General features: G+C 39.5%; 1 protein-coding gene across 1 annotated transcript in view; it reads left to right on the forward strand.

Moving 5' to 3' along the window:
- The window catches only part of LAMA3 (laminin subunit alpha 3), a 271,677-nt gene that overhangs the window by 201,819 nt on the left and 42,595 nt on the right, over positions 1-27,263 (forward strand). The window contains exons 41-56 of the mRNA XM_073631481.1: positions 1,112-1,225; positions 7,743-7,861; positions 11,894-11,974; positions 12,159-12,265; positions 13,279-13,320; positions 13,619-13,770; positions 14,485-14,595; positions 15,005-15,116; positions 16,966-17,127; positions 17,262-17,458; positions 18,193-18,309; positions 19,137-19,291; positions 20,656-20,797; positions 21,760-21,859; positions 23,152-23,268; positions 25,293-25,472. Of these exons, the coding sequence (XP_073487582.1) occupies positions 1,112-1,225; positions 7,743-7,861; positions 11,894-11,974; positions 12,159-12,265; positions 13,279-13,320; positions 13,619-13,770; positions 14,485-14,595; positions 15,005-15,116; positions 16,966-17,127; positions 17,262-17,458; positions 18,193-18,309; positions 19,137-19,291; positions 20,656-20,797; positions 21,760-21,859; positions 23,152-23,268; positions 25,293-25,472 (2,008 nt within the window). The remainder of the gene's footprint in view (positions 1-1,111; positions 1,226-7,742; positions 7,862-11,893; positions 11,975-12,158; positions 12,266-13,278; positions 13,321-13,618; positions 13,771-14,484; positions 14,596-15,004; positions 15,117-16,965; positions 17,128-17,261; positions 17,459-18,192; positions 18,310-19,136; positions 19,292-20,655; positions 20,798-21,759; positions 21,860-23,151; positions 23,269-25,292; positions 25,473-27,263) is intronic.

Genomic DNA, 27,263 nt, shown 5'->3' on the forward strand with positions numbered 1-27,263 from the left:
TTCAAAAAAGTGTATTTTTTCCAAAAAAACACATAGGCTTATATGGAGTTGAGTTTAGAAGCCTTGGCAAAACAAAACAAAAGCTCCTAAACGCAAGTATAGGAGCTGCTAGTGTACATGAAGCAACAAGTCTGATCTCAGGATATCCATACACAATCTTTAAGGGATCAAATATAGGTCCAGGTGACAAGATGAAGAATTATTATTATTATTTTTACAGGATTTATATAGCGCCAACGGTTTGTGCAGCTCTTTACAAAATGAAGGCAGACATTATAGTTACAAAACAATTTGGTACAAGAAGAATCAGAGGGCCCTGCTCGTTAGAGCTTACAATCTAAGAGGGAGGGTCAAGTGATACAAAAGGTAATAACTGTGGTAGATGAGCTGATGGAGAAAGTAAAAACACAGTGTGTTAGTTAGAAGCAGGATAGGCTTCTTTAAAAGAAGGGTTTTCGGAATCATCTAAAGATGGATAGATTAGAAGATATTCGGACAGATTGAGGTAGGAAGTTCAAAAGATGGGAGAAGCACGGGAGAAGTCCTGGAGGCAAGCATGGGAGGAGGTGACAAGGGAGCTAGGAGATCTTGGGAGGATCGAAGAGAGCAGTTTGGTTGATATTTTGAGACCAGGTTAGTGATGTAGTTGGAGGCTGAGTTGTGGATGGCTTTTTAAGTTGTTGTTAGTACTTTGAATTTTATTTGTTGGATGAGCGGAACCCAGTGGAGGGATTGGCAGAGAGTGGTTGGCAAGGTGGATGTGTCTGGCAACAATGAGGAGGGAGTTGCAGTAGTCGAGGAAAGAGATGACCAGGGAGTGACTTAGAAGCTTTGTGGTGTCATTGGTTAAAAAGGGGCATATTCTGGGGATGTTGCAGAGGTTGAGGCAGATTAAAAAGCACTTAATCCTAAAGCAGGTTTATCTTCATTGCATGGAAAAAGGGAAAACATTAATGTATGTAAACGATTCAAGCAATGCCTATAATATGCATACCTTTACAATTTTGTCTTGAGTTCCACTTTTTGTTTTATATTTTATCACGTATTAAATGTAGTTGGATACATTTTAATCAAGTCTGTCAATATGACTATTCAAATATTCTTTTTTCAGGAATGTGCACCTGGACACTACCGTGAGAATCAAGGATTGTACTTGGGAAGATGTGTCCCATGTAGATGTAATGGACATTCAACGCGATGCCACGATGGGTCAGGAATATGTATTGTAAGTACTGGTTTCATAAGTGACTGATGTTTTGTAGGAACTACTTAAAATTATTTCTTTCCATGAGGTCAGTCAACTCAAAAGTGATATTTCAGTTATAAATCTTATGACTTTTTTATTTCTTGGTGGCACTGTTGATAGGATCTCCCCTTCAATGTTCTCAGACTCCTTGGGGTTTTCTAGCAGTTCACATTGCTTATTATCAGGACACTTGAGCACACACATTGCTTTCTTTCATCAAAAATTCCTTTTCATTCCTGAGAAAGGTGATCTTGTAGTACAATGCCTGGGGAAGTATTTTATATGTAACTTTTTTTAATTCTGTATTTGGTCAGCTTAAAATAGCCTTGAAATAAGCATTTCGTTATATCGTTATTCTTACGGAAGTGTTCACATTCTTCCTAAAACATACTTTGTTTACTGTCCAAATTTCCTTCTTTAATCCATATGCTTTAGAAAAGAATGTATCACATATAAACTCTCTAGAGGATATTATATAGGAATAAAACAGAAACAACTTACAAAGCACTGTATGCACACAAAAATCAGAGAAAGTTAATTTATAGTTAGTAAGAATACAATAAACAGATCGGTATATTGTAGGAATGAGCTGTAAGAAGGGCTGCAATACAGAAGTGGACTTTGCTGCACAGGTGTGAGACAACAGAGATCTAGCTGCAGCCTTGGAATGTGGTTATACAACTTAACTTTAAATGTATTGAAGCTTTAGCTTCACAATTCTTTCCCAGTAACTATTTCATATTTATTTAACACCAGCTGATACAGCTGTCATTCTAGATAATTTGTGCTGCAGAAAGTTAAATGGCAGGTCTCTGGCATTAGAGCAGTTTAAAATATAATATGTTCCCAAAAAATATGTATTGATAGTGTGTAATATGGAGCCTGATGGGTAATGATTGACCTGGACATAATTTCATCATTTCACTATGGGGAGCTGCTGTGATTTTTACCATTGCCTCGTCTTACACTCTAAAGCTATGTACACACAATAGGATTTTCTGTCAACAACCGTGGTTTTTTTTCTGAAGGATGTTGGCTCAAACTTGTCTCGCATACACACGGTCACACAAATGTTGTCGGAAATTCCGAACGTCAAGAACGCGGTGACGTACAACACGTACGACGAGCTCAGAAAAATGAAGTTCAATAGCCAGTGCGGCTCTTCTGCTTGATTCCGAGCATGCGTGGACTTTTGTGCGTCGGAATTGTGTATACACACTCGGAATTTCCAACAACAAGACTTGTTGTCGGAAAATTTGAGAACCTGCTCTCAAACATTTGTTGGCGGAAATTCCGACAACAAATGTTCTATGGAGCATATACTCAGTCGGACTTTCCGACAACAAGCTCACATCCAACATTTGTTGTCGGAAAATCCTATCATGTGTACGGCTCATAAGACTATTGTAGTACACTTAAAGTGAAAAAATCATTCCTATTTCTGTGGAACTTTCTGTGGAACAAAGAAAAGGTTCACTAAGCAATCACATAGATTGTCCAAAATATTAGTATACATATGGGGCCTTTTCATATGGGCTGATTGGCTACCATGCACAGCTGCACCAGATTTTGCACTCTCAAGTTTTAGTAAATCAACACCACACTTTGATAAACTACAGTGCACAATCTGATCAGTCTCCACACCTGTTTATTAGCAGTAAACTTGCAAAGTTGTTAAATTAAAGTGCACTGTATAAATGTTAACAAATGGACGAAATGCACAAAAACAGAAATTTAAAATAGATTTTTTAGGATTATTTTACTGTTTGTTGAAATACATTGCCAGAGAAAAGCACAGGATTATATGTTACTACAAAAAACTCACTGATACATTACGTACTTACTGTATTATTGAACTAATTAATTAGCAACAAGGGATCACGGTACATTGAAAGAACAAGGTCTTTAAAAAGTGATATGTTTAAACCTTGCTTTGCTACTAATTTATAAGCTCGGAATGTCTTCATCTGGGTTACTAGAACAGATTCTGTTGTGCATTTAGTGTGGAAGCAGTTCTGTCATGTAAGCAGTTCATCAGTTTAGGGAGTGCCCAGATTACAGTTCACTTCTCAGGTAGAACAAGCCATTACAGGACTTGTGTGCTACAGGAAAATGCGAACATTTAATATCAGACTAGAACAGTCTGTAACTGAGGATTTCATCATGTCTATAAAAGGAAAAGTATGGGTCATATCATTAAATGTGGTTTGGAACACAGCCATTACATTAATATATACCTAATAAATGAGACTATAATAACAGCTGAAGTCTCCATTAAATTGTCATGGTTGCTATTGCATAAACTGCCAAAGTATTCTAACTTTTACTTAAATGGCTTAAATGACAAAGATAGTTCTAATGTATACTGATAAAATTACCTATAGGTATCACATATACATAACAACTGGCTTGAGAGATAATATCATGGGGGTTTGTGATGACATCAAAGATCTCCACCCTGTAGTAAATTTATTCTTTCTTTCATCATACTGAGCCTAACATCAGTCTTCATTTGGGCCCATACATTATTGGCATGATAGAACCTTTGCTAAAGACCAAGAACATGATTGAGTATTAAATGTTGAATGCCCTTATTCGGGCACCTGCAGAGCTAATGGGCAGTGAAAATGCTTTATAAGACCAGACAAACCTTAGCTAATCGAGGGGTCTAAAACTGGCAATAAAGGTGTAATAATTGTTGCCGGAACAGCAATCAGTTTCGTACATGTGGGCACCAACAGACAATCCCTGATGGTCATAGGCGTGCACACCCTAATCACCCTGTGTGGTGCAGATTCCCCCTGTTTAAACCCTTGATATTTTACCAAAGCCCCCTAACGGGGCTCCTAAAACTTTTGTAAAAAAAATAATAAAATTGTAAAAAAATAATAAATAAATAAAATACTACAAATAGAAACGACTGACACCATCCACTGCCCTACTAACACCAATCTCTGCCCTACTGACACTGTCAGTATATATAAACATGGACACACACATATGTATTTGAGTTTGAGGTGTTCACCCTAATGCAATAGGCTGTGCACACCTATGCTGATGGTATAAAAGATAGGTTGGACAGACTAAAAGGTCTTTTGTGAGACCGTTTATTTCCCCTGATATGCCTGAATCAGAGGTGTCTCACTGCAGTGCCTACCTTCTTCCTGTGTGATTCACATAAACATGATCATTCATTATTCATTAGACAGTCGGCTTATAGACCAGCTTCTGTTTGGTTGGTATTCGTGGCAACTTACCTCTTAGATAGATCCTAAGAAAATACCCTATATAACCAGCTTATCTTCATTGATCCTTCTTCATTTTCATCAAGTTAAGCACATATTTTGGTGAAATCAGATAATAAATATTATTAATGAGATAATGGTAATAATAGCTAGGTAGCTGGTCAATGAATGCTATATTTCCTACATTAGCACTGATGGTCCAACTTTCTGTCCAGCTTTTTGTATGCCATATATATTAATCCTATACACATTTTAAAAGACAGGCAGATGTTTCACTGAGGGCAAAGGCAGTGGGATATATTCCCACTGAAACTGCAAGGATTCACAATTTTCAGCTTTTAAACATGGGTAAATTATTTTTTTTCCATTTACTATGAGAAACAGGGGGAATCAGTGCCTTCTGCACAGAGCTTTTCAATAAGTTGAGTTTTTAACCAGATAATGGTGTCGCTGTGTGTCAATCATTCCAGCATAACATAAATTTAGAGCCTAATTTGGAGCTAATTTACAGCTTGTCTGTGAATGTTTTAATTCATCCTTGTCATAGCTTATCTAGCAGTAGTCAATCATGTTCAGCTGGACTTGCCATAGCTAGTAGTACTTAATCACATTCAACTTGACTTGTTTAGTAATGTTGAAGATTTTTAACCACCATTTCAAATGGCTTTCTCAGTTTCAATTCTAATAATTGTCAGGAACATACCCCGACATTAATATCCAACCTAAAAGTCAGCAGCTACACTTTTTGTAGCTGCTGACTTTTAGACCCCTGTCACACTGAGGCGGTTTTCAGGCGCTTTTGCGCTACAAATAGTGCTTGAAAACTGCCTTCCATTAGTTTCAATGGATGCTTTCACACTGAGGTGGTGTGCTTGCGGGGCGGGGAAAAAAGACCTGCAAGCAGCATTTTTGGAGCATGTTTGGAGCGCTTTTAAAAAAGCTCCTCAAAAACACCCCTGGCCATTGAAACAATTGGGCAGCGCTTCCAAAGTGCCCCAAAACAGCTATTTTTCTTTTTTTTTTTTTATGGTCACGTTGTCTTGTGACCTTAAGGCCCCTTTCACACTGGGGCTGGAGGAGCGTTGGCGGTATTTTTAGCGGCACTTTACTGTTGTTTTAGCGGCAGTAATCGAGAAAGGGTTAAAAACCACTGCAAAGCTCCTCTGCAGAGGCGGTTTGCCGGCGGTATAGCCGCGGTGCCCCATTGATTTCAATGGGCAGGAGCAGTGGAGGAGTGGTATACACACCGCTCCTTCACCGCTCCAAAGATGCTACTAACAGGACTTTTTTTTTTCAGGTCGGTTTGCAGGCGCTATTTTTAGCGCAATAGCGCCTGCAAAACGACCTAGTGTGAAAGGGGTCTAGAAAAGCACACCGCTAGCGCCTCAAAATCGTTGCAAAAACTACCAGCGTTTTAGCGCAGATTTTGCAGCGCTTCAATGTGAAAGGGGTCTCAATAAACTTAAAAATGACTGGAACACTGCTTTGAGACACCTTCCACACTGAGGCGCTTTTCAGGCACTTTCACGCTAAAAAAAGCACCCGAAAAGCTCACGAAAACCTATTTCCATTAAAATCAATGAATGCTTTCACACTGGGGCAGTGGGCTGGCAGGGCGGTGAAAAAACGCCCCTCTCCATTGTAATTAATGGAAAGCGCTTCAAAAGCACCTGAAAAGCTCTTCAAATGCGCTCAAATGTTTTACTGGCAGTTTAGAAGCACCTCAGTGTGAAAGGAGCCTTAATAAACATACACTCACCTGTCCCACGATCCAACGATGTGGCCACCTGAAGCATCGTTCCTCTCCCTCTCCTCTCCGCGGCGCTGGCATTGCAAGTGTGGGCACCCGACTGTGACAGCCTGCAGCTGCAGAGTCGCGCTGCATCTTCGCAGTGGCCAGGCAATCTTCTGGGACCTGTGACGTGTCCCAGAAAATCGTAGAGAGAGAGGGGGAGAAGAGGAGTTGCCTAGGAAGTGGGAGCTGGGTACCTGTCAAAACTAAGTACGACTCCCCCTCAAAAAAAATTACATGCCAAATATGGCATGTAAGGGGGCAAGGATTGGGTGGAACTCCTCTTTAAGGCAGATGCAGATTTTCAAGAACATGATAACATGGTTTCCCCGCATCCAGTTCGCAAAGCAGGAGAATGTGACCGGCTCTCTATGGAGCCGGTTCACATATGTCCGGGGCGACTGCGGTGCATCTTTGGCTCCGTTTCAGGGCCAAATTCAGGCAAAGATTCGGCCCTGATTCCTCCCTGAAATGGAGAACAGGGATGCACAGTGTTCCTGTCCGATCCACGGCCGTTTCCAGTGTGAACCGAGCCTGAAGGTGCGAAAGGTTGTGAAAACACCCTGTTCTAATTAACATAATCTAATTACCACGGTGCTAAGAATTTTGCGATATTCATGTAAATATTTTTTTCCATGGATGAAGGACCATCTTTTTTTTTATGACCATTTGCTTTAGATTTGGAGAGTTACTAGGAATAGAACATCTTAAAGCATTTGTTACCCCAACACTTCATATTCCTGAGATGTGCCTGCTGTACCATCTACTTGTATGAGAAAGTATCCTGTTCTCTTTGTATTGCTTCCTTTTATGTGAAATCCCTGGTGTTCCTGTTAGTCCCTCTGCTTTCCTATTAAAAACTTACCACACTAAGCAGAAGAGCACACTGTGGTCAGTTCTCTAGCTATGCTGGGAACTCAGTGTGCTCTCCTCCAATGATCAGACTTGTCCTGACACACCCCCACTGCACAGCCATTCACTGGGAAGCTCAGGGTGCTGCTTCTCCTCTCCCCGTTTCTTATGCAGCTGAGAACAGAGGGAATGTGATCATTTATAAAAAAGAGAAAAATGTATTTATATTTTTTTTATATCTATACAAACATTTTTTGCCTTTCTTTTCTATTTTAAACTAAATGGGTTATTTTACAAGGTGACCACTTACAAATACTTTGAACAAACACAAGATAGATGTTGATTGGTTTAATATGCACAGCTGCTCCAGCAGCTTTTAATAAAACCCACCCAAAGGAACACCTCTATGCTAGGATCACCCCCCCCCCCCCCCCCAGATAATAACTAAGCTTGTTTAGACCATGGTGACAGTTTTTAAATATTCTTCAATGAGATGACTAAATTTCTGCTGATGATGGGGAAATAATGTCTGCCTCTTTGTCTACAGTATCCAATAGTATGTTCAGACCTAACATTATCTTAACTCACTTCTGTATTACACTTTTAGAACTGTCAGCATAATACTGCAGGTGACCACTGTGAATTGTGCAAAGAAGGTTACACTGGGAATGCTGCAGAGGGGTCATGTAGCGTATGTGCTTGTCCTCTCCCCGTGCTTTCAAACAGGTAAGATATTGTTTTAACAATAGTGCAAAAGCTATCAATTTACAAACAGTACACAAATTCACAGTTTACACACAAATGATAAAAACTTCTGGAAACTGCACATGTTGCTTAGGGCCAGATCTGGAATAGAGAACTGTTGAATAAAAAAACATGTTGGTCCATATCTGTATACATGATCGTACCTTGCTAAGCCTAGTACTGCAATTATGTTGTATGGCTATTGGTATGGGACTCCTATGCATACTGTAATGGGTATTGTTTTCAGAAAATTTTGCTGGTTTTATAAAAGAGTGTAAGTGAGGCTTCACAAGACATCAGCCCACACACACTTTAGGTAAGACCAGCCCTTTTTGCAAATGCTATCATTTCCAGATTTTGCTCCATAACACAAATCCGGTACTGGTAAATACATTGCTGTTGAATGCTAAAAAATGAAAGTGACTTTTTTTAATTAAAGTGACACTAAACTCTGGTTTAACAAAGGAAAATTCAATTTATGTATGTATTTTTACGTTGAATCTGGTTTATTAAAATTTTCATGGTTAACGTCGTAAAGACAATTGAGTACATAACGGGAATCGACAACTGCATATGGGTAGAGAAGGACACTTGCCTTAGAACCATTCATCTTCAGACAAAATAAAGTTGCCCTATGGAATAGCTCATCATGCTTTGAAAAGCTAAAGCAACACCTTGAATATAATTACAGTAAAAGCTATTACAGCCAGGTACAGTACCTGACCGCGAGATTGTGTTTCCAGCGCGATCCCATGCATGTTGCGCTGGCTCACTCATCGGGAAAGGAAAACTTTTTTTTCCTTTCGCAATGAGCGACAGGCAGTGCTGACAGCTGTCTGATATGAATCCTGAGGGGGAACGCCGCGCCAAATTTTAAATGAAAAAAACGGCTTGGGTTCCCCCCCAGGGGCATACCAGGCCCTTAGGTCTGGTATGGATTGTAAGGGAAACCCTTACAAAAATCCATACCAGACCCTTATCCGAACACGCAGCCCGGCCGGTCAGGAAAGGGGGTGGGGACGAGCGAGCGCCCCCCCCCTCCTGAACCGCACCAGGCCGCATGCCCTCAACATGGGGGGGTGGGTGCCCCAAAGCACCTTGACCCCATGTTGATGAGGACAAGGGCCTCTTCCTGACAACACTGGCTGTTGGTTGTCAGGGTCTGCGGGCGGAGGGCTTATCGGAATCCCCAGATCCCGGCCCCCCACCCTATGTAAATGAGTATGGGGTACATCGTACCCCTACCCATTCACCTAGGGAAAAAAGTGTCAATAAAAAAGAAACCACAGTACACAGGTTTTAAGAGTCATTTATTAGGTTCTTCTTCCGACTTCGGGGGGTCTTCTTCCGCCTCTTCTCCCGGGCCCCTCGCTATCTTCTTCCAGCTCTTTTGCCAGCGGGGGACCTGGTCTGCTGCGCCGTCTTGTCCTGTCTTGTCCCGTCTTCTCTTCTTCCAATGTTAACACAATGCTGTCTCCGGCAGGAATGCTGTGTGCGAGCTGCGGAGCCATTTATATGGGCGGTGGCCCCGCCCCCTTGTGACGTCACGGTCCCAGCATGCGCAGGGACTCTGGGGTCACGCCCCCTTATGACGCCAGACTCCCTGCGAAGAAGAGAAGACAGGACAAATCAGGACAAGACAGCGCAGCAGACCGGGTCCCCCGCTGGCAAAAGAGCTGGAAGAAGATAGCAGAGGGGCTCGGGAGAAGAGGCGGAACACCGGGAGAAGTTGGAAGAAGACCCCCCGAAGTCCGAAGAAGACCCCGGAGCTGCCTAATGACTCTTAAAACCTGTGTACTGTGTTTTTTTTATTATTGACACTTTTTTTCCTAGGTGAATGGGTAGGGGTACGATGTACCCCAGACTCATTCACATAGGGTGGGGTGCCGGGATCTGGGGGCCCCCTTATTAAAGGGGGCTCCCGGATTCCGATAAGCCCTCCACCGATTCCGATAAACCAGCGGCCAGGGTTGTCGGGAAGAGGCCCTTGTGCTCATCAACATGGGGACAAGGTGCTTTGGGGTGGGGGGGCCGCAGGGCGCCCCCCTCCCCCAAGGCACCCACCCCCCCATGTTGAGGGCATGCGGCCTGGTATGGCTCAGGAGGGGGGGCGCTCGCTCGTCCTCACCCCCTTTCCTGACCGGCCGGGCTGCATGTTCGGATAAGGGTCTGGTATGGATTTTGGGGGGACCCCCACGCCGTTCCCCTTACAATCCATACCAGACCTAAGGGCCTGGTATGCCCCTGTGGGGGAACCCACGCTGGTTTCTTCATTTAAAATTTGGCGCAGCGTTCCCCCTCAGGATTCATATCAGACAGCTGTCAGCACTGCCTGTCGCTCATCGCGAAAGGAAAAAAAAGTTTTCCTTTCCCGATGAGTGAGCCATCTCGGAGCTGGCTCCCGCGATGGGGCTTGTAGGTGTCAAATCTCGCCGATAACTGTGGCGAGATTGACACAATATCGTGGTCACCTACTATAGCATAGATACTTGAATGTATGTATTTCTAACTCAAAAAAGTACTTTCTATTGCTTTCAGCCTCTTCCAAATCTCCAAATTCCTCTGTTGCTGTTTGACTTTCTGTTAGAGGGTGGCTGCATTAATTTTCCATAGCCCCATTGTATGTAGGGACATAGCCACCCTCTCTTTCTCACTCCTGTGATGGACTAGGGACTAAGAACTATGGACTATAGGATTTGTAGTGCGTATAAAGCAGTGCTCATGACCACAACCAACGTTCACTGCTTTTTCCACACAAACCGACATTAGTGGGGGAAGAAAAGGTTCAGGATAAAACAATACAAGGAGGCAGAAAAACACAGTAAGAAATTATTTCGTGAAAGATAGATTACAGGACCACAAATTAGTGGAAGTTTAGGGATTATTTATGAAAAGTAAAGACATTGTTTAGTGTCACTTTAACCTCCCTGACGGTATTCCCGAGTGTGGCTCGGGATGGATTTTCAGCACCAAAAGCGGTAACCCCGAGCCACACTCGGGATCGCATTGCAGGATCCAGGTACAGCAAACGTACCTTGTCCCCAGGATCCTGCGATGTCCTCCCCGCTCTGTGTGCGAGCCGTCCTCCGATCAATTCATCACAGCGCGATTTGCGACGGAGCAAGACGCCAAATTCAAAATGTAAAAAACACAATACATATACTGTACACTGTAATCTTACAGATTACATTACTGTATCAATTTATTTCACCTCCCTTTTGTCCCTAGTGGTTTGTCCAGTGCCCTGCGTGCAGTTTTATATTATAAATACTGTTCTTTCTGCCTGGAAACTGGAGATTGTCCATAGCAACCAAAACCGTCCCTTTACAAGAGTGGTTTTAGACCAGCTAGAAAACAGCGATAATAAATTAGAATCACTTGCTGAATTGAGCGATAGTGATTTGTGGGGAAATCTGTCATCAAACACTGAAAGCAATGACAGCGACAATTCTGCAACTGAGCAAATTTCAGTGTTTTTAATTTGATTACATTCTTGAATAAATTATTATTATTATTATATTATTATTTGTTATAATTATTTATAATTATTTATTATATTATAATTTATGATATTGTGTTTCAAACTTTATGATACCCGGGATATCTACTAGACTCTTGTTTGGACAGATTTGAATGAGTTATTTCTAAGAATTACAGGCCTACAATATAAAAAGCCAAATTTCCATGCAAAGTACCGCTTTCAGCATCAAAAATCTGAAATAATCATACCGCCAGAGAGGTTAATAATAAAACTGTTTAATTCACTGGCTTTGAATTTTTTTTTACAGATAAGCATGAAATTATTTGATGTTAGTGCATTTTTATGAAGTAAAAACCAACACACAGTTTGCTGCACAAATGTATTTATCTAACCAGTACATAGAAAGCCTGACACAAAACTGTAAAATTGAGGTGAAAGAAAGGCAGCGACAGAATTGTTTTATAGCTGTAGATGTATGTTACCATATAGCTTGTGATATAAAAATAATTATACCATGCATCTGTTATTTTCAGCTTTGCCACAGGATGTACAGGTAGTGGGAGAAATCTAAAGTGTTTTTGCAAGCCAGGATACACTGGATATAACTGTGGAGAGTAAGTATTCTCCCTAATCCGCTACATGACACAGTACTTTACACAGAGGTGTGAAATTTGCGGTGTGATCTAGGCTTTATATGTGAAATATTTCATTGCAGCTTTGCTATGTTTATGCATAGCAAATTGTATACTGTGTACAATTTAGATTTTATGCTAAGGTTTCTTCTCATTTTTTGTGCAGATGTGCTCTAGGATACTATGGCAATCCATTACGGTTGGGTGGCAAGTGTCTGCCATGTAATTGTGGTAATAATGGGCAGTTGGGCAGTTGTGATCCTGTAACTGGAGGTAAGAATATAATGTATATATAATGAACTTATAATGTGACCTGTGTTACAAGCATTTGTTCATGTTTTTTTAGTATTATTTAGAACTAGCAAAAAAAAAATTTTTTTTTTAGGTCAAATATGTTATATATGCATCCCAGCCTGCAGATTGCACTCTAGGCTCCTTTTCACATGTTGTCTTTGCTAGATTTGGTTGCTTTGATGAAAAAAGCAAGTTGTTTACAGAACTCAGTAGCTAAAGCTGACAGTTACACACAGAACTGGAAAATTTTTTTTTTTTCTAAATCTTTTTTATTGTATTTTTAGACAAACAAACAAAGAAAAATAAAGATAACAAAATCTTACACAAAAATTACCAACAGTGCTTAACAGTTATTCGTATGTTGAATAAATTTCAAGTCATTTATGGCTTCATGTACGTTTTTAGTCGGCGTGCAGCAAGGCATCTAGGATTATTGGTGTCTCTTTCCCCTTTTTTAAAGTATGTTATATCTTAGTCATGTATAGTATCCTCCACTCTCCCTCCTAGGCACAACTGGATATGTTTTTTAGTATGATTATCTGTTTACCTTATTTATTATTCCCTATCTTCAGCCTTCAAGCCGTAGTTGGTTCAGCAAGCCAAGCGCGCCAAATTTTGTCATATTTCTGGGGGCACCCTCTATTTATATATGTGTCTTTGTATAATGGAGAACTGGAAAAGTTTGAAGTGTTACTCCTGTCTGACATTCATATTGATAACCTTTGATGGGCAAATGCTATTACAGTGTGCTTTTGTCATCAGTTTGAGATGCTTCTGTAATGATTCAGAACTCATTGCAAGTACAGTTGCCTGCAGTTAAGCTGCTTTAGGTGGTTATTGAACTTCCACTGATTTGTATGGGAAGAGAAACAGTGAAAATAAATCAGTTAGTAAATTGAGTTGACCCTGCTGTGTTTTGCCAGCATGCATTTTTTTTCTGGACTCCAGCAATTTTATCATATTAGACTTAACCAAGTTTTTATTTTTTCCAGAATGCTTTGATGAAGATCCAAAGGACACTGGAGATGATGAATGTAAGTGTTAAGCCTTCTTTCTACAACCATTCCCATTCCCCTCTAATATGGCCAAATACTGGATGGTTTTGGAGCTTGTCCACTCCTTCCCTCTCCCACATTCCTATTGGCTTTTTACTAAGACTGACTACCTTGCCGTCCATTGGTAATGTATGTGAAACAGAGAGGGTGGGCATATTCAGCTGTAGCAGATGGGAATTATAGCTACTGGAGGTATGTGTAATCACCTCTAGGTGTTTAATGGTGTCAATAAGCATTATAAATTCCAATTGTATGTTGACATTTGATATTCTTACAGCATGTGACAGCTGCGTTGATGCTCTAATGATGGATCTCATGACTGTACAAGATGAACTCAACCTGATAAAGGCCAGACTGCAAAGCTTTAATACCTCCAGCCGTTCACTGAAGCAGATCAGAGATCTGGAAGCTCGCATCCAAGAAGTAAAAGTAAGTGCAATGGAGTGGTGCAGGTTATAACTCTGAGTGTCATGGTAGATGGTAGATGATTTGTGTTTCAGCTGGATTATGGGAATCTGTTGTTACCTAAAAAAGACAAGATAAAAGAGCTACTACTGTAACTGTTTGTCTGTCAAAATGGCCCTAACTTGATAATTCAACTAAAATAAAAACTATAATACAGTAGGTTAATTTTTTACAGTTTTTTAATAGTTTTCATTTTTTGAAAGTTTACAAGTTCGCTAATGGATTTTGTATATGCTGTTTTCTTTTCTGTATTTTACAATTAAAAAATTAAATACAGTCTTCAGAAAAGCTATCTGTGCCCACATTGGGTTGATTCGCCCTATCTGTTTGTGTTGACGACTATTGTCTGTGGAAAGTGATGGAAAATTCAAACTTTTACAGTAAAGGAACATCGGTTCCGGTGACAACTGTGTAATAGAGGATTTCCCCCTTGGCTAAAGGAAATTTCCTCTCATTTCCTGTTTGTCTGTGGGACAAGAAGTGAAGTACAGGATGTAATTACTTTTCTCTTATTTTCATTGTTTTATACAGTAACTGTTTATGCATCACAATCTTGGGATACATATGGAAAACTTTAAAAAAATATATATAATGGTGTGGAAAACACAAACTTCCACACCAAACTTCCAAAAATACAGAAAAAAAATATTTACATATTTTGTTGGACTTCCTTTGCAGCTACAGTATGACATTTATAACAGTAAACTCACAAGTCAACGGCAGAAAGTGGACAGTGTGGAGAAAGACACTAACAAGCTCAAACAAGACATAGCAGCTCTGCTCGAAAAGGTGAGCCATGAAATGCCTTGAACAAAGTTAGTTGTGGAAAGATTTAAAGTTGAATTCCAGTCAAATTCTTACTAAGCCTAAACCTACCCCCACCCCTATTCTAAGACTAGTCTACCTACCCTGTAAATTAAAAGTTGTCTATAATCACCTATTCTGGAGCCGCTCTGGTCCAGGCTCTGCAGCTGTTGTCGCTGCCTCTCCTCTACACTAAAGCCGGCACTGGAACACAATCATGTGACAGGACTGGAGTAGCTTCAGAATAGGTAAGTATAGACATCTTTTCTTTTACAGGGTAGATAGAATAGTATTAGAATAGGGGTGGGAGTGGATTTAGCGTTAGAATTTTACCAGAATTGCACTTTAATAGTATAATTAGAGAATTATAATTGGTCATTCTTTCTCATTTCAGGCTCAAATGAATTTTAAGAAGTACGAAGACATCATGAAAAATGCTGATGATACTTTCCGTAGTGCTAGCAAAATGCTGCTGAACATTGATGTACTCGTGAAGAACATTAACAGTATGTTATGATCATCATTTCTGAATTACAGACACTTTGGCAACCCAGAATAAAATGCTTTGTTTAGAGCTTGTTTTTTTTTTTTTTGTTAGGGCCCTTTCACACGGGCGAACCGTTTTTCAGGCGCACCTGATCAGACCCACCAGCCTCCTCTCTGGAGGTTCGGATGTCAACAGACCCGCCGAGATCCGACTCTGTCCGCTAAAAACAGACTGGCGGATCGGATGGCAGTTGAGTGCAAACTGGCAGGCAGTCTGTTTATGTTCGACTGTCCATAGAGGAGAGTGGGTTGTGTCTGTGCCCAGTCTACATAAGAGGAGCAGACATGGACCAGCCATCCGCCTGCTCAATGGGGATCAGTGGACAGATTCCCCGCTAAGCAGATGGACTCCAAAGGAGCACGCCCCATGTGTAAGGGGCCTTAAAGTAATTAATGAGCTAATTTTTGTTTCAATTTTTTAAACAAATTTGTACAGCAACTGTATTTTAGCCCAACTAGGCTCTGTGCATTGCACAATGATAGATATATACAACCCCTGGCAAAAATTATGGAATCACCAGTCCCTGAGGATGTTCCTTCAGTTGTTTATTGTTGTAGAAAAAAAGCAGATCACAGACATGGCCAAAAACTAAAGGCATTTCAAATGGCAACTTTCTGGCTTTAAGAAACACTAAAAGAAATCAAGAAAAATAATTGTGGTGGCCAGTAACAGTTAGATTTATAGAACGACTGTCTGAAGAAAACATGCAAATTTCCACACTAGTGATGTGTTGGAGTGTTATTTTGTTTGTTTGTTTTTCATGATTCCATAATTTTTTCCTCAGAATTGAGTGATTCCATAATTTATTCCCTGTGCTTGTTCTATAAATCTAACTGTTACTGGCCACCACAATTATTTTTCTTGATTTCTTTTAGTGTTTCTTAAAGCCAGAAAGTTGCCATTTGAAATGCCTTTAGTTTTTGGCCATGTCTGTAATCTGCTTTTTTTCTACAACAATAAACACCTGAAGGAACATCCTCAGGGACTGGTGATTCCATAATTTTTGCCAGAGGTTGTAGAAACATTGTAGTCTATGGAACCATACACACAGCTGCTTAAAAATTAGTAATAGAGCAATGAGTACAGAGCCATAAAACAAAATAGAAAATATTACATTTGAGTGCAATAATTTCTGCTCATACGCATTGTGTACATGCCTACATGTATATTGCAAAACTGGCAATAAAGAATAATTCTACTCTTGTATACGCTTACTCATCTTTACGCAAGGTCTTTGTAAAACATTCAGAACCTGCAGTGTTGACAAACAGAGCTTAACAACAGGGAATAGCAGAATGTAGACAATATGAATAAATAAGAGAAGGGACACAGGCCCTCCCAATCCCATGGCATAGACAAGACTGTTCATTAGTCATGTTGAGCAGACTGTCAACAATAATGCAGAAATGCTGTGCTAAACTTTCTAGATAGAAAGCACAGCATGGTTTGCAAAGCTAGCGTTATGCATGCTGAATTAATCGTTTACTTAAAATATAATTTTATACAAATAATATTAAACAATTATAGGAATATAAAATGTTCGTTATACATGTGTAAAGATAGATATATAAATTAATTGCTCCAAAACCATTACAGCATTAGTGGACACAAGATCATAATGCATTTCAAAATATATGATCTCAATATTCCTCAGAGTAAGAGGTAAGGGACACTTTGGCTCCTGTGAATCATCCTTGGCAACAGGCAGCTATGTACTTGCCCTCCTATGCGATTTATAAGAACTTAGTACTCCACTATTATGTTTATATTGAGTAAATGTAGTGACATGTATTTCTGTGATTTTCCAGTCCTCATTAAAGAGATTGCAAGTGGACCATCTGACCCATCAAGTACTGGAGAAGTGTCTTCTAAAATGGCTGAGGTTCAACGCATGTTAAATGAGATGCGAAAGCGCAACTTCAACACACAGAAAGCGGAAGCAGAACGTGAGAAAGAAGAAGCCAAATCTTGTAAGTAATGGAAGGTGCAAGTATGGCTGGAGTATTTTTGAGCCCTACAACAAGTGTCATGTTGGATGGTAGTGAGTTCAACACTTATGGGTTATAATCAGAAGTTTAATTATCTCTATACCTTTTATAATTAGTACTGAACCGCGTGAGAAACCAGTTCCAGAAGCATATTGACCAGCATAAGGAGCTCATGAAGGAAATCAATAAGTCAATAAAAGATTTTGAAGCCAAAATAAATGATCTCCGGGATGCTCTAGATGAGGCTTCAGCGCAAACCAAACAAGCAAATAACCTCAACAAAGACAATACAGTTATCCTGGATGATCTTAAGGTAACTCGTGGTTAATAAGACGTAGCTATTGCAGTTGGCTTACAAATAATCTTTTTGTTTTAATTTCATGTGTATTTTTTGGGTGATTGTTCAAGAAGCAAATGTTTACAGATCTGAGGAAAGCAGCAATAGATCAAGCTGTAAGATAGATAGAGTAACCACATTTTCTAGTGTATGAACTCCTTTAAAAAGATCTCAGATGAACATTATGTGCATGTAAAATGGTCCTATAAATCCATTGTAATAAAAAAAAATCAGTTTCTGTGAAATATGTTATTATAGGTAATGTCTATAGAGACACTTTGCGAAGAATAAAAAAACATTAGCCCAATGCTACCCATTAGCATGTCACAATTTAGAAGGTTTAATGATTTCAACAGTTCCTTGAGTTGAATGTATTTCCTTGGTGTCCATTAGATGAGAAAACATACAAATGCTGCAATTTATAAAAAACATGACTAATGATGGTAAATTATAGCTTAAGCTCACTAATTTTAGCATGTCCTGAGTCTGTTATTATATGATGTTACCCTTATTTTTCGTTTAACTTCCAAACTGAAGTTTGTGATTTCTGGTCAAATACTGTTTCTTGGCGTCTTAGAAACTTTGTTCATTTAAAGCCCAACTGTGACCAAAACTTTTATGTTATGTAAAATGATGAAATTAATAGAAAGCAAATAAAACCAACAGCTGATACAATGTCATTTAAATATATTATTTTTTCTTGATTTAAGAAAAGAGTTGCTGAATTAACCAAGCAACAAAAAGAGGCAGCCGGTCATCTTAAAGGGGCAGAGACCAGCCTGGGGAAGACCAGTAGTATGTTAAGTTTGCTGCAGAAGAGTAAAGAGGTAAGTTATATGTTTATGTACATGTAATTATAGACATAAAGCTCAGTTATATAGTGATGAGGAACTTAATTTTATGCCATGTAAATGGAATTATTAAATCACATTGAACTTCTGAAAATATCTGTCACCTGATTTGAAAATAAGTATCCTTACCCTGGAATGTTTTGCCGCGTACACACGGGCGGACTTTTCGACTGGACTGGTCCGACAAACTTTCCAGCGGACTTTCGACGGACTTCTGACGGACTTCTGACGGACTTTTTAACGAACGGACTTGCCTACACACAATCACACCAAAGTCCTATGGATTCGTACGTGATGACGTACACCGGACTAAAATAAGGAAGTTGATAGCCAGTAGCCAATAGCGTTGGTTTTTGTCTGTTGGACTAGCATACAGATGAGCGGATTGGGTCCGGCGGAGTTACGACGTAAAGATTTGAAGCCTGTTCCAAATCTAAAGTCCGTCAGGTTTGCGACTGGAACAGTCCATTTAAGGTCCGGTGAAGCCCACACACGATCGGATTGTCCGCCGGATTTGGTCCGTCGGCGTCCGTCAGACCAGTCCGGTCGAAAAGTCCGACCGTGTGTACGCCCCATTAGCTTTGTGAGTTGAGCCTATTATCCCCGATTCATCAAGCTGTAACATCTCCTAAAGCATGCTAAAGTCATCTCCCCAGCAATATCATGATAATGCCTTAAAGGTGGCTCACTATAGGTTTTCCACCAGCATCATATTTTTTATTAGTTTTTTCATTCAGTTATGTATTGTTTCTTTTTTTTTCTCCTATCGTTCTTTTCTTACTCCTTTTTTCTACATTGAATAGGAATATGAAAGGCTTGCAGCACAGCTGGATGGAGCTAAGCAGGAGCTTAATGAAAAGGTGAAAATCCTCTCCAAGGCAGCCAGTAAGGAACCTCTAGTGATTATGGCGGAAGACCATGCAAAGTCTCTGCAGAACTTGGCCAATCAGCTGTTAGAGTGAGTAATCATCTAAATATATAGCATACCTATAGAAATGAGATGATGATCATCCATTGGAAACAGTGACCCTGATTTACTAAACTGAGAACTGAGAATATTCCTTTTGCAATGTATATTTTCACTATGCATGAGAATGTTCACCTAGCTTAGTAAAAGCAGTGACAAAATTCCCCAGTCAAGTGCAAGGACAATTTAAAAATAATTTACTTTTACTCATGCCTGACTGGATGATTGAAATCAGCACAACTTCCCCACATTCACTAAGCTAACTGAAAATTCCTCTGCAAAGTAACTGCTGAATCTCTTTAGGAAATCAATCCTAGTATTTCCTACTTTATGAACAGCACTGTCTGCATTGATGCTATAGAACAGTTAAGGATGGGCCAAGACTTTCTAGTGGACCTATCTTTCAACAGTGGTGTTTAGAGAAAATATCTTGCATACATATGGTTATATGCATTTACATATCTGTGTAAAAATAGAAAGCATAAGATGCCAGAGTTGTGAATATAATTTAAAGGAGAAGTACAGCCAAAGCTTGTTTGGCTGTACTTCTGCTGACCACAGGAGTGCAGTTCTGCATTTCTGTGACCTGTTTTTAGAAGAGAGCGGACTGAAGCCCATTGTCTGCTGACATCACAGAGCCGGTCAAGGCTTGGGGAACATCACAACCATATGGTTGGGATCCATCCACATGCCTGGACTGACACCCTGCTCAGCCTCTCAGCAAGCCGCTGAGAGCCTGAGCCGGCCGCTCCTGCCCCCTCCACAGCCAATCGCTCCAGTAAGCGTGGGGGGTGGCAGAGCAGAATGCCGGTGACTGACAGTCACCAGCTCTCTGCTCACAGAGCTCTGAGAACCAAGTGATCAGCAGTGTTTGATCGTTCGGTTCTCAGTGTTAGAGCCAGCAGGGGGGCCAATGCAGCATCCAGCTAGGTAAGTTTGATTTTAAAAAAATCCTATACTTCTCTTTTAAAGGTGTACCCTAAGTTAGCATATATTAACGTTTTTGGGAATGCAGTTAAGAGGTAAGACCTTAATTGTCTACAATATGTAAATGTATGTAAAATTTTCTGTCTAAAGGCTGTTGGAGTGCACTTTTTGGGTGTAACATGGTTGCAATGTTTCCCTGAATGTCGTTATTTTTTTTGATTGATGCTGATTTTTAGTTTAGGAGTTGTCAGATGCATCCACTCTTAAGAGGTACTTTGTCATTCATTGTTCCACATCCTAATACAAACAGCTAATAGGGTATAAACCTGGAAAGTTATAGTACTATATATGTATATAAATATTTAACATTGAATTTAACATATCTGTGGTTTGAAAAATGAAACCGTTGCTGTTTTGTAATTATACAGAATCAGACGGAATACAAGCGAGGAGGAGCTGGTTCGCTGTGCTGTTGATGCTTCCAAAGCTTATGACGACATTATAAATGCAGTGAAAGCTGCTGAAGACGCTGCAAAGAAGGCAAAGTCAGCAGCTGATTCTGCTTTGACAGTAAGTGGTTTGCATATTAAATTATGGATAATCTTTCTTTCCCAAACAAGTCAATTTTATTAATTTTTATAAGCCACCTATAGTTATAATAGTATATAACAGGGACAAGAAATATAAAGGAAAAATAAATGCTGTTTATTCTGTACAGAATATAATAAGAGCAAACATCTAGTTAATAAAGTCAAGCAACAGTCACAATTGGGCCCTCTGACTCTGGCCCTGGAGTAGCTGCATCATTTGCACTGTATACCTTGTTAACTTTTGGGCACTGTAATTGCTTTATTTTTAAATAAAATAAAATAAATATGTGGCCCCACTACAGATATTTCAATATAACAATGTTGCCGCAAAGATATCAAATGAGTTAAAATCTGACACATACAGCAAAAAAATAAAAAATAAAAAAAAAACATTTTAGTGGCATCCAGGAAACTCCAACTCTAGTAATCTGGTTCTCTACTGACATCCTGTGGATGCTTATCTTCCCAGTGGGACCACTGACTGTAGACCATTTAACAGCAGATCTAAGTCTTTCACACTCTAGCCAAAACTACAAACAAAAAAAGCTAAAGACTACTACGCTTCTTTTGGGAGCAGCAGTCTGATATGCCATCACCAGGCTAAAAAATCAAGCAGGAGTACCAATGGTGCTGCAGTTTCATAACTTATGGGCAGGGTTTTCATCCTCACTTCACTTCTCCCCTCCAAACAGCATTTAGCAAATCTAGTAAAGTGTATATATTTTAATTTTAAGTACCAAAAAGAGAATACAAGATTATTAGGAGCAGCAGTTCCTGAATATGGCCACCAGGCGGTGACAGTAAACACTTGACTAAAGAGCACATTTATTTAACATTTTTTTAAAACATATATTTATTAATTACATGGTGCTAATGTATGATTTAATATTGGTTGTAATAATAAATACAATTTCGATTTTTTTTATTTTTTTTTAATTTAAGAAAGTACAAAATGAGGATCTACCTGGGAAAGCCAAGACATCTCTTACAGACTCAGAGTCACTATTGAAACAGGCAAAGGAAACACAAAAATCACTCAGAGGTATGGCTGGAATTGGTCAGCTTCCAATGTGTGTTTCGAGTTTACATGCAATAGAGGGTTATTTGGTTTTACAGGTTTTTAGTGATTTGCTTATGACTAGCTGCCTTAAACCAGTCAAACACTATTTAAAACTCAAGATGTTAAACAGAAACTTTACAAAAACAGCAAAATCAAAAGGTCAGTGGATGATATCATCCAGAAAAAAATGCAGAAAGTGCACTAGCGTTTCAATAATCTGAGTTTATATTATTTAATGCCACCGGATGTAGAAGGCTTTTCACATGGCTTCTGAGTGGCAACTTATTACTCTGTGCTATGCAATTTCTTTTTTCATGATCCAGTGTATTGTTGTGGCTGCAGGGGGTTACAAATAGTGGTCTCTGGAACTACTGAACATTTTCAAAAGATCAAATTCAGGGTCATTGTAGAGATGAGGGTATCAGCATTTACAAGGATTTCCATTCAAGATGTCTTATGGCACTTCAGAGGGTTCTAATAGTCAGGCCAGCTAAGCAGTTCACCTTAACCCATACACAGCAATGCACAAGGGACAACAGTGTTCTCCTGCAGGAATGAATCCCTTGGTAGTTACCAATATCTTTGTTTTAATTGCTTGCTAAGCTGTGTCAGACTCCACACCTCCTCATCCTCCCAAATATGGTCATTAGACAGCTTTCGAGTTAGAGAAGTAACATTTACGCTTTCTAAAAGAGAACTGGTACAACCCATAAATACTTATTTACTAAAGCTGGAGAGTGCAAAATCTGGTGCATCTGTGCATGGTAGTCAATAAACTTCAAATTTCAGCTTGTTCAATTTAGCTTTGACAAAATAAAACTAGAAGCTGATCGGTCTCTATGCAGAGCTGCACCAGATTTTGCATTCTCCAGTTCTAGTAATTCAACCCCAAAGAGTCCAACACACTCCATACAGCAGAGAGACCCAATCAAAGGAGAGTGATGTGGTGAAATGGCAGATGGTGCCACCAAAGCATAAGTCTAATCCAAGATATCAACAGCACACCATGTTTAGAAAAACAGACATCACATACAGAAAAGCACTTTGGACCAGCGTTTCTCAGACGTTTTTCACCTGTGGCCCCTTCCAACCTTGTTTTTCTAGAGCGCCACTTACACACTTGGCTTCTAAATAAAATATATGGTTTTATTTCTAATATTTTATTAACACAGTTTACAATACAGAACCACATACAAAATGTAAGATTTATTTAGTGTCAGTTCATGTCACCTTTGGAGCTTGGTCAATTCACCCTTTTTATAATTAATGCCTAGATGTAAACCCAGAGCTTGAAGACCTAAAGGACAGACTGACAGAGGCCACAGATAAGAAGAAGACATTGTCAGGTGACCTCACAGCTGTCCAAAATAGCATCAATGCCATCAAAAGAGGTAAGCGACTTTTAAGTATCTATATAGGAATTCTACTTGTACCCCACATATACTATATGCAGATTCAATAAACTGCTATTTTTTTCTATGGTAATAGTAGAGCTTGTGGCTCTATGATTAAGCGCCAATAGGGGCAAAAATGCATCAGAGGGACTGCATGGGTGGAGTGTCTCTCTGTTAGTGATGGAAGAATAACATTTTCTATGGAAAGGATGAATGGTGTGCAGTTTTACAACTTTGGACTGCAAACAGTGTGGGGAAATGACAAAACCATGGAGTCACCAACACAGCATCTATGGTTGGTGGGAGAGAGGCACAGGACATTAGAGTGTTACCTTGGATATGTGAGTAGTCACAGGTGCTTGATTGATTTGTAGGTGGGGTGCAGCATGGTGCAGTGACAATAATCCACACAGTCAGGTGCAAAAAATAAACTTGTATTGAAGCAATGCAGCAACAGTTTGCAACAATCCCGGTGGGAAGACTGCCCAACTGGGTGCACTCAACCAACCGGTTACAGAGCAGGCTCTAGCCAATAATGACAACATCTGTAGAGAGGGGCAGAATGCAGCCTGGCTGTTTCGTGCCCAATTGGGAAGATGTCCAGAAGAGATGCAACCCTACACTTTCCCTCCTTGTCAGGGACCTTTCCCTGCTGCTAGTGCGTGGTACCTTTCCCTGCACTGCCTAATCGCATAAAGTGCACCAAAACCAGGAGCTAAAACCCTAATAAGGCTCTGCCAGATCCAAGATGGCTTTTAGAGTAACATGGGGCAACACCATCCAACCAGATTTTTTCCCCAGTGACCCAGGAAATTTTAGAGGAACCAGGTTCCTTCTGGCTTCCTCTCCAGCTGCAGAGCTGTTACAGTTGACTGCCTCCTGCAGTGGAGAAAATAAGCTGCACTTGCCTACAGGCTGGCTGTGCCTGAATGCTACTTTTTGTCACTGTCTACGAGACTGGCGCTGTGGCTTTGTTTGGTACTGAAAGCTGGTGGGAGGCAGCAGGCTGATAGGTAAAAGGCCTTATGCACACAGGGCTTAAGAAATGCTTCTTTTACAGGCGTTTGGTGTTGTAAAAGCAACTCGTTGCGTCCATGCACACATAGCTGTTTAAAGGTGTATCAGAAGTATGAGCGTTTACAGGCTGAAAAAAAAAAAAAAAAACATTACCAACATGTTCAGGAGAAAGATCTTTTAGAGCTGAAAAAAAGCTTGACGCTCATAAATGCGTCTAAACACAAAACGTGTTTAAAGCTAAACGCATTTAGCTCTTGAGCATTTATTCACTCCAATGGCCAAAAGAAGTTAATATTCTGGTAATGGATTATATTACCACTCAAATGCTTGAGGCTCCTAAATATGTATGCAATACGCAGCTTTAGGCATGTTTTTTAAGCAGATTTTTCCTGCCAGGAGTAAAAGACATTCAGAGGAGAAAATCTAATGCCCTGTGTGAGGCCTTAGAATGATGCACTTTTCACACTTTTCGGTTGTAGACAGTGTGAGTATGTAAAGTAACTTAGCCTTATATCATGGTTTACTTGTATTTCAGCAAAACTTCCAGAACCTGGATAACTTTCAACAAATACTCAACCATCTTTGAAGTGTTTGTGACACTCATTGCTTTAATCCCCGAAAGCCTTCTGAATCACCTGAATATATTCCATACTATAACTGATGGCATATTGAAATTTTAATTAAAAAAATAATAACCAGATCTAGTGAATTTCTTAAAAAGTGGTCTAGAATTGCTAAATATTACTGAAGACTAAATACTCATCTCTTCAGAAATGACCCCTAACCCTAACAACTGTACATTTATTTTTTCTATCAGCCCATCCCCCATAGTTATTACCTTGTGTAACTCTTGACCCTCCTTCTTAGATTGTAAGCTCTAATGAGCAAGGCTCTCTGATTCCTCCTGTATTAAATTGTATTGTAATTGTACTGCCTGCCCCCACATTGCAAGTGCTGCTTAAACTGTCGGTGCTATATAATAATACCCTGTTACTACATTTCAGATGATATTGTAACAATGCTCAACAACGCCAAAAACGTAGTTACCAATGCAAATACAATTACTGATGGTGTTAACAAGGAATTAAAACCCATTGAAGAAGATTTAAATAATCTTAAGGGCACAATTGCAGCCGGACAAAATGAGATGTTCAATGAAGCACTGAAAGAGGCAAGCGAATCTGGTAAGCAAACACTGAGGAAGAAAAGTTAGTTTGTTAGAGTTGGTATTTTACCATTTCCTCAGTCACATTTTATATTGCTCCTTTAAACTACTGTATTTATTTTAATGAATTTAAGTACATATTGCTAATTTATCAGACATAACATTTACTGGGCCATGGTTGAGAAACTTGATAAAAAGTGAAAGAAAAATGGTCTGCGCTTTCGCATAAAATTACAGACCACTCTCGCAATACCAGTTTATAATCTGGAATATTTACAGACTTCTGTTTTAGTCAAACATAGACTCACATTTTTGATTACTGTTATTCTGGAAGTTACTAGCTGCTTTTATCCGAATAACTTCAATAAAAAAACTTATTGAAATTTAAAAGGGAAAGAAAATTGCCCCACATAGTAGAGTGATATTACTTTTGATTCTATATAACTTGCCCTTAAAGTATGGCAAAAAATCCAAAACCATGTATGCAGTAGATCGGTTTACCAAAATTCCTCCTTTGAGGGTAAATTCAGACAACTTTCAGGTCAGTCTGAGCAAAATGGCAATGGCTGATACATTTTTTTTTGTTCAGTCCACCTATGTGAAGGCTCTGTATTTTAAACCTTTGCTTCTGTAAATAAAGAACTGAAAGTACCCCTAACCATTTTTTTCTGCCATTTACAACTGTTTTCTGTACTGCGGTTCTGCTTCCATTCAACTCTCCTGAAGACAAAATATTTTACTATATCAAATGAGATCTTTTTGGTCCAGTGCACAAAGAGCTTTGTCTCCTGTTTATGTATATAGAGAGTATGTATATATATATATATATATATATGAGGTCTGTCCAGAAAGTATCCAGCCATGTAATATGAAAAATAGAGATGTTTATTGAGGAAGATACAAGATACAAGAAACATTTAACATAGGACACCGACGCCTCAATCTCCTTCAAGGTATGCACCTTGGGACCTCACACAGTTCTCCCAGCATCTCTTCCACAAGATCCTGCATCAGAATTCGTTTTTGGAATCCCCAGATCATCTTCTAGTTCTCGCAAAGTCAGTCGTTTTTGATTGCAGTCCAAACAATTTCAATATTCTCAGGTGTTCTGCTTGTTGCTGGCCTTCCAGAACCTGGATAACTTTCAACAAATACTCAACCATCTTTGAAGTGTTTGTGACACTCATTGCTTTAATCCCCGAAAGCCTTCTGAATCACCTGAATATATTCCATAGCGGAATGTTCAAGCCTAATTTGATGCAGATTTTTTACTCTACTCGCTCACTCATTTTAAATGAGGTGACCACACAGTACACATGCCCACTCAACAGTATCTAGCGCCCCACGCTGACTAGTACAATGAAGTCATCATTGTTTATAAATGCGCATTCCAGTCCACTGTCATTGACTGCCAGGTTACATCGATATCACAAAAACCTTTCTCATTATATTAACAAAGGCTGGACTTTTTCCGAACAGATCTTTATAACAGAAAAATTAAACCAAAAATGTGGTGACTACAGTCAATGTTATCATTAGTTCTGAATTAGATAATGGTAAGGGGAGTCTGTGAAATGGTATACAATTCGGGGCACATGGTTAAGCAAATAAATTATATAACTTTTTATCTTTTTTCTTTGACAAGACTACCTCCATTCAATAAGAGTTGTCATCCCCACCTTAAGAATCTGAGTATTAGTAATATATAGTATATCTAAACCCAAAAAAGACAAAATGGAAGGTGCGCACACCTAGTGCATTACCAATGACACTTAATGAATGATAAAATCAATAAAAAGTGTGAGCCGTA

Source organism: Aquarana catesbeiana, linkage group LG05, assembly GCF_042186555.1.
Source record: "Aquarana catesbeiana isolate 2022-GZ linkage group LG05, ASM4218655v1, whole genome shotgun sequence".
Lineage (NCBI taxonomy): Eukaryota > Metazoa > Chordata > Amphibia > Anura > Ranidae > Aquarana > Aquarana catesbeiana.